The sequence below is a fragment of the Monopterus albus genome, unplaced genomic scaffold, assembly GCF_001952655.1.
Source record: "Monopterus albus unplaced genomic scaffold, M_albus_1.0 scaffold10.1, whole genome shotgun sequence".
NCBI lineage: Eukaryota > Metazoa > Chordata > Actinopteri > Synbranchiformes > Synbranchidae > Monopterus > Monopterus albus.
The window spans coordinates 825,385-834,064 of NW_018127890.1; the positions used below are offsets into that span (position 1 = coordinate 825,385).

Here is an 8,680-nt window from a genome sequence, read left to right on the forward strand (position 1 = left end):
AGGTCTTACTCTTCCTCGTCCTTTTTGTCCAACACCTCATATTCCTCTACCTCTCATATTGTTATCCATAGTTGATGGATGTACCCGTGCCATCTGTGCACTTTGAACTGGCTTATGATTTGTACCTTCTCATCACATAATTAGAAACAAGTGTGAACAATTTTGAATCGTTGTGTGTAAACGATGACAACTGTGCTTTAGTTGTGTTTAAGTTCTGCTGTCCTCTGTTTAGTGTTTTGCAACACAAGTTCATCACAGTGCGAATTGTGTTTTAGTGAGTGAGAATGTGTTTAGAGTTTAGCAAAGAGAGTGCATGAGATTTGCTAACAGAGTCTAAGTGCCTGAACTTGTTTAAGGTTTTGCTCAAAGAGTGATTTATTCGGCATATTGGTTTAGGCTATTGAGAATTTGGTTCAGAGAATGGAGTTTATTGTTTTAGCAATTCAGAAAAACTGTAATAAAACTTAAGTTCTACTTTCAACACAATGAAGAAAGATAGCATCTAATGCACAAACGCACTCAGCTCAGTAATTGACATATCAAAGACAGTGGTGTTTTTCTGTCTTTTTTTGTTGTCATCTCTCCATTAACATTTTTAATTTTAATGTGTTTTTGCATCTTTGCTACATCTTTTAAACTTCTTAAGGCATTTCATTATCCAGGCCATCTCTGTTAGAGAAGTAAACCATCTCTCAATCATTAGTGCAAACTTGAAGTGGCCTCTAAAGCCTCCAGACCACCTTGGTTCTTTGTGGAGATTTAGACACATAAATGATAAACCTTATCCAATGTTTTGTGATAGGCTAAAAAATGTGATAGGAAAAAATTACTGCTTGTACTTTTAAAAGTAACGTGCTTTCTCTGTTAGTGTATTTCAATGGGAACTTGTCCATCCTCCCCATTCCGCCGACATGGAGTGAACGCAGCATTTAGCACGCTAGCATTAGCTAGCTACAAGCCAGGCTTCGGCATAAGCACCAGAGGTCTTCCAGCTACAATTCGGAGTCGTGGATCTGTAAAGGTAAAAACTAAGATCTCGGCACACATCTGACAACGCGTATGCGTTTTATTGGCTGTTAACAATCTGAGTTAAAAATCGCTCATACCAACACCTTGGTAGGAGCACCAAGCTAAGAATCTGAATAGACAGCTACTTCGTGTCCGCCGTGCACATTAACGCCAGCTGCTAATGTAACTTGCTAGCTAGCAGGGGGCGCCATTTAGCAACAATCAGTGGCAGTAACTAAATAAATAAACAACTAAATGAATAAATCAATCTAATGTAATACTGTGGTGACACAATGTTGTTTACAACATCATAAATGTGTATTATCCTGGTCGCTGACGTCGGCAATACCGATGTGACGTCATCGCGCTAAAAGTGCCTTTGATGTCGCGATCATGACGTTGTAGACCTGTACAAGATCACTATCTGCAGGAAACACTCAAACTTTAACAGTGCTTTGCTAGTTAGACAATCAACTCCAAGTGCAGCTTGCTACCGTATTTGTGTGATAAACCGAGACAAGTGTTTTTTTTTTTTTGGCTGAGGAGCTAAGAGATCAGAAAATGAGTTGTCAACAGACCGATCCTTTTCCGGTGTCTTCGGACAGTGATAATGACATGTATCAGGATTCAAGCCGGATGGTGAGAAACTGCGATGCTCTGAATGTGAGCATACAGTCAATATCCGGACATCTTGATGCAGCGCACCTCCAAATTCAGGAGCTTAGAAAACGGCTTCACAACACTGAACATTTGGAGGCACTGGAACGTGAAAATCACACTCTGCGACAACAAATTCAACACATCAAGGAGACACTAAATGAGAAAGGCACAGAGGACATGTTTCTTGCTGTGAAAACAGAAAGTCAAGCTGTGAGACAAGAGAATGAGGAGCTCCAGCAAGAACTTAAGACCCTGCAGGAAAAAATCCAAAGTGAATTTGCTTTGGAGGAAAAGTGTGCTGCCATGAAGAAGGCAACAGAAGCAATGAGAGAGCAGAACAGTGCCATGCAAAAGGAAATCCTGGGGCTCAAGGAAAGATATCAACATTTCAAAGCTTTGGAAGATTCCTACAATGTCGCAAAAGCAGAGAATGATGCAATTAGCCAGCAGAATGATACTTTGCGGCATGATATTCAGGAGATCTGCAAAGAGCTCCATAATGAAAAAGCTTTGCTTAAGATGAACAATGACATAAAAGTGTCACAAAAGGCCTTGAGTCACCAAAATGATGCCCTGCGGAAGGAACTCCAGGATCTCAATAAAGAGTATGAAAATGTAAATATCTTAGGAGACCAGTGTAAGGAACGTATGTCTCGCATGGAGGCTTTGAAGAAAGAAAACGACAATTTGCAACAGCAAATCCAGGTCGTCAACAGACAGCTCCAAATCAATCAGCAGAGAGCTCCAGATCAGGAGACCTTTAAAAGTAGGATACAAAGAACTGGAAGCTGAGGAGAAAGCCACGCAGGCACAAAGCAGAGTCCTGATGAAAACGCACAGTGAGATCTTGAAAAAGCTTCAAAATGAAAAAGACTTGGCTTCCAAATGTAACATGCTGAAGGAGGAGACAGATACCTTGAAGCGAAAATATCAGAGAATGACTAATGACATTCAGATTTTCAAAGAGCAGCTAGAAAATCTGAGGGCTTCTAACGCAATTCATAAGTCGCTGAAGACAGAGAACAGGACTCTCACCAACCAAAACAACACTCTACAAAAAGAATTTCAGAAGCTGGGGAAGCAGCTTTCAAAGGAGCAAGCCTTAGTAGAAAAGATTAATGCAATAAAACAAAAGAATGATGCCCTGGAAGAAGAAAACAATCTCCTGTACAGCAAGACTGACTCATTTTACTGCTTACTCCAAGGTGTAAATGTTCTGGGCAACACCTATAATTCACTGAAACTGGAGAAAAATTACTTGAGCAAGCAGAATGAAGCTCTACATAAACAACTCCAGAAGCTTCATAAAAAACTTGGGGTAACAAAAGCTTTAGAGGAGAAGTGTAAAACACTGAAGGCGACTAAAGATGAACTCGACAGACAAAATGACGCATTAGAAGTAGAAATCCAAGAGTGTACAACATTGAAGGCGACAAAAGATGAACTCGGCAGACAAACTGCCGCATTAGAAGTAGAAATCCAAGAGTGTACAACACTGAAGGCGACAAAAGATGAACTCGGCAGACAAACTGATGCATTAGAAGTAGAAATCCAAGAGTGTACAACACTGAATGCAACAAAAGATGAACTTGGCAGACAAACTGACGCGTTAGAAAATGAAATCGACGAACTGAGTGAACTACTTAAAGAGCTTAAGCTTTAAAGCTGAAGCCTGATAGGGTGGTATCACTTTTAACACCACCTTCAACTGACAGCAGTGTCTGCTAGTTACTTTACAAATTTGATTGATAGCCTTTAGTAACAAAGTAAACAAATTAACCAATTAGGCAATACATTTTACTAAATTACATGACAGACCTGGCAGACATGTCATGTAATTTAGTATAATGTGCAAATAAACAAATTAATTAGGCAATAGGGCAGCACAGTGGCACAGTGGTTAGCACTGTCGCCTCACAGCAAGAAGGTTGCGGGTTTCACCATTTCTGTGTGGAGTTTGCATGTTCTCCCTGTGCCTGCGTGGGTTTTCTCCGGGTACTCCGGTTTCCTCCCACAGTCCAAAGACATGTACAGTATCTTAGGTTGATTGGCAAGTCTAAATCGCCCCAGATTAGAGCAAAAAACAAATTTCCTCTCCTGGAATCACTACCTTAACGTGGTGGAGAGTTTTGTTGTTTCTAGACCTTACTTTGTAAAGTGTCCTGAGATGACTTTTATTGTTGTTTGGTGCTATACAAATAAAATTGAATTGAAAACTTTGGCACAATAAACACTTGACAGCACTCGGAGAGTTCAAACCTCAACCAAGGCCAACTCAATTTCTCCATAATGTTGTTAAACCTAAAGGCAAAACTCCCATGACGGTTTGAGCATCATAATGCGATTGTCCAACCATGGAAATCTACTGCTGGCATTTGGAATGATGCTAATATCACTGTTAGTTTGAAAGTTATTCAATAAAGTGATCCATAAATGCAATGACTGGCTAAATAAATGTCCCATGTGTACTTGCAGTTCTTCATACACACACACCTCAGTCCACTTTAGAGTCTGTTTTCCACCGTCCTTCCTGCTACATTTATTACGGGGTATTCACACATACTGTACACAGACAAAGTCGTTGGCTGTCACTGGGTCTGGCGCTACTGTAGTTCTGGTGTGTGCTGTGCTTAGGTGGACAGATGTGACAAACACCATACTACTTATGCACTTTACTTCTTTTGTTGATGCACAGATTGTTTACAGTCGCAGTAGACATAATATAGTATTATATTAATACTATAATGCAATTATAGTATTAAGTCCAAACTCCCAAGCACGGGGTGCAGTACTCAACAATGTGCAGCTGGAACAGTGACGTCCTGGTGTCAGATTACTGTGCTTTGAATGAGATATAGCTACCTGCTAATAGAGCTAGAAAGACAGTCACTTCTGGCTTTTCCCGTTTTTTTAGGGGTCGCCACAGCGAATCGTCACACTGATGACTCGCATGTTGACATTTGGCACGTGTTTTACGCCGGATGCCCTTCCTGATGCAGCCCTGATTCAAACCCGGGCCGCAGTGGCAAGAGTGCTGCGCCTTAACCACTAGCCTACCAGGGACCGCCTACCTGTTAATAGAGCTAGCTTGGGTAAATAACGAGCACACATCTCTGAAAATGTCATAAGAAATTTCTAAATTAGCATTACATGGATAGTCTGACCACATATTCAATCTAAGTGGTTACTTTGTCACCTGAAAAATGTCAGAATTTAATAAAATGACACAATACCAGTCCTATGGATGAAAATAACAGCTTTGAGCCTGGTACAAATTCCCTGCCATCAGGCTGTCGCCCGGCTATCGCTGCATATAGTTGATCTTTCCCCACCTGTGTATGTGCTCAAAGTGCTCATCAGCACTTAGGACACACTATCCGTATGGCAACTCTAAATGTTGTTGGCTTTTTGAAGGTTTTTGTGCTGTGTATTAGAAAGTAATTGCATAGACTTTGAAATTAGTTGATTGCTGTAACTAACTAAACACTCATTAGCTTTTCAATCTAGTCTTGAAATATTTTGTCCTTAATCATCTCCTGTTGTATCACATTGTTCCTCTTTTATGCATGAGTAAGGTGATAAATTACCAGCTATATTCAAAAGCAATTACTAAGTGTTTTTTGTTAAGTATTATTCTTGGATCCCTCTCTCTTCTGTGTAGTTTTTGCGGAATACTGTCATTTGTTCTCAGGTTTGTTCTATTTGCCATTTTTTCTGGCCCTTGGCGAGATAAAACATTTCACTTGCTGTGTTAAAAATTATTATACATAATCACTGAAATAATTGAATTCATTTCTTGAACAGTATTATTTGTGACTTTTAGATTTTTTTCTTTTGAAACTGAATTTTCTTGGCTCAAAAATAACCAAGTGGTCATTTTACACAGTCCCCTGCACCTCAAAGCATGTTGAATTCCAGTCAGTTGTTGTTGTTGGGGCTTTGTGCGTGGCGTGCCAAAGACAAAAAAAATGTTCAGAACATGCAAAGAAAGGTTCTGTTGTTGGTTCCCTGAAGCAACGTACCAATTAATGTGTCTCGTCTCCGCTTCTTTCCCCTCTTCCTCTCCTTTAGGTGACATGTAATTGTTTCACCATCAGTGATGGAGAGCTGCGAGAGATTGGAGTTGGACTGTACCCGAGGTAATACACGCGCAACACACAACACAAGGCAGTGTTGGACGCATACACATTTAAAAAGCATCATTAATTTCAATCTGTCTGGCAGTCTTTGCTGGATGGGACCCTTGTCTCTCACTTGTAATATAAAAATGCAGTAAAATTTAAATGTGGCTCCAGAGTTACCTGCCAAATCACTGCACCCCAACCAACTCCTCCCATCCTTTACTCACTCACTTTCAAAGGGCTCCCCACTTCCCTTGCTATTTTCCTGACAGTTCTTTGAATTGCAAGGAAGAAGGAAAGTAGAGAAGGAGTGGTTTTTTTGTTGCGAGCCGAAAACTTGAAAATGAATGTTGACAGAATACTATAAAGCTGTTGGGGGAAGCCAGGTGGGGTAGGGAGAAGCGAGGAGAAATACGAGGTTTGACTTCAGCTGATATGTGATTTTTGTCTAGCATCTGGAAGTGAGACAGACATACACACAGAGCAAGGTGGTATATATACAGCGTAATCCCTGGAGTGAGTCCTCGGTGAATGGGGTGGGATTTGGTCCATCGTTGCACATGTTGTTAGTTTTACACAGTGCTACACACACAACACACACACTGCAGGTATTGCAGCCAGTTTATCTTGTCAGTGTTGAGTTGTCAGATGGTCACAGTGGCGTTACCAAAGCTCAGCCAAACTGTGTGTCTGTGTATATGTGTGATTTGTGTCATAACTCATCCATAAATGATTTTGCAGGATGGTCCCCAGCCTATTGGTACAGTATTTTGGGTTGCCTAGCAACCATGGGTTTGCTGAAGAGAGGGGGATTGTTCTGGCGAGGCTACACCTCTGTTCACCCCATCAGTCTGTTCGTTTTTCTCTCTCCGCTGAATGTCAGGAACGCTCTCTCATTTGCCGACTTTCTCCTCCTCCCTTCTGTCTCCACTGAGCTCATCCCTCACTCTGTCTGCCTCTCGTTCACCACTAATTGGCCTGTTGAAAATGTGGTGTAAAATCCTACCCTCTTGAGCTCTTTATCAGGAGCAAAAGGTTTCAAACCTGGATTGATAATACACACCTTGGTTCATGTGCTGTAATCTACCCCAACCATGTACTTCATGTCAACTCAGACTAACTGAAATCCATGTGTAGCTGCAGCCAAATCCTCACACGGGTATGCTAAAATGAAAAGAGGGAGAAGAGATTAGTTGACAATATGATAAAGAGAGCCGGGAGGTGTTTGTGGCACACTGTTCAAAGGCAGCAGAGCTTCTATGTATTTCACGTAGAAGAGGTTTATTATTCTTAGCTCCACTGGAGACCGTCAGTTTCAGCAGAGGTGACTGTGATCAGCACAGAAAACTCTTTCTATGGCAGCTAAATCACATCTTGATTGCACACAGGTAATTTTTACTCAACTTGTTCTATATATGTTATGTAAAAACTTGAGGAAACACAGAGGTTTGACTTTTATTGCTGCTGCATTAGTATAGCAGTGAACACATTTCCTCCCACCAAAGCAGGCAGAGATTCACTGAGAAGTTAAGATGCAAACAAGAAGAGAAGAAAGCGCAGTGACATTTAATAGTGTTCAGTGACAATATTCCTGTACTTTCTTGACACCCACACCCATGTAATGTTAGTCTGTTAGTGTGTGTGTGTGTGTGTGTGTGTGTGTGTGTGTGGGGGGGGGGGGGGGGGGGGCTGCGAAAGTTGTGATGAGGTTTAGTTAATTAATCTAATTAGTATGCTAATGAGCTGCTCTCCATCAGATAAAAGTATCGTTTGCAGGGCTTGATTTCTAGTTGATTTCAACCTGGAGTTTCTCCACTGTAGAACAAAGGCAAGGGGTAAGTGATAGTTTCACAAAGGCTCAACGCTCACACACACACGCACACACACACAGTCTTTATCTCTTGCACCTATTGTTTATATGAATGTGATAAACAAGAGCAGCAGTAACAGAGGGTGTCCCAAAAAGTGAGAAACCGCTTTAGTGTTTCTCCCAGCTACATGTGCAGTGATAATGAATGTCTTTTAACAGGTCAGAGGTCTTAAAAACTTTGTTTTGGCAATAACAACAACATGCACAGTTAAAGTCTCGGAACAGGAAAGACATACATCACATACAAAAGTTACAATATGGTAAAATCACTGTTGCAAATTTGTACCATTTAGAATAGTTTAATGCGTGGTGTCTTTCAGTCTGTTACTGTGCATGAAGTGATTAGACAACAACTATAAAAGTAATAGACTCAGTTTAGTCACTCAGTTTATGCCAATTTATTAGGTACACCTATGTATAGCTTCTGTAGAGTAAGTAAACAGATCTGCATCTTTCATGAAGGCACGTGGTGGTCCATCTGTATGTTTATGGTATTGAATTTAGAGGTGTTTAGTATTTAGTGAAACTAATAAACTTGGAAGGACATTATTCATTGCAGAGCATTACTGACTAGGTCATTTGTGATCTGGTGTAAAAGATTTTACCCAATTTAACCAGAATTTGAGTAATCCAGCCTTGTTCTCAGTAAAGTTTTCTCAATATTGCCTACCCCAGTAATTTAAGCAGGAGACAAATCCGGCCTGAACAAAGCCTAAGAATAACCATTAGGTGATATAAGCTTAAGTAGAAACAAAGTATAAATTAAAACACTAATTTGTGGCATCAGTGTGTTGATGCTGACACTTGTCAGAATAAGTCAGAGTGGGGTAATGGTTTATGTCTATTTTAAATTTGGGATATGAGTCAAAAGCTTTTGTTGTGACAGAAGTGGAATACCCAGTGCTTCGTGAGTTATTTGGTGTGTGTGTGTGTGTGTCTGTGTCTAGAGGGAAGCTGATAGACCCCCAGAAAGCAACAAAGAGTGACATTTGTTATGACAGAAACTGCATTCTCATTTTGC

The 8,680-nt window shown here is 40.6% G+C and overlaps 1 protein-coding gene across 3 annotated transcripts in view; it reads left to right on the plus strand.

Annotated features, from left to right (window-relative positions):
• smyd3 (SET and MYND domain containing 3) overlaps positions 1–8,680 on the plus strand; it is a 78,626-nt gene that overhangs the window by 53,568 nt on the left and 16,378 nt on the right. For all 3 annotated transcript variants that reach the window (XR_002274145.1, XM_020589968.1, XM_020589969.1), the window contains exon 6: positions 5,740–5,807. Coding sequence is in view for 2 of the 3 variants with exons in the window: in XM_020589968.1 (XP_020445624.1) it covers positions 5,740–5,807 (68 nt within the window). In the remaining variant the exon portion in view is untranslated. The remainder of the gene's footprint in view (positions 1–5,739; positions 5,808–8,680) is intronic.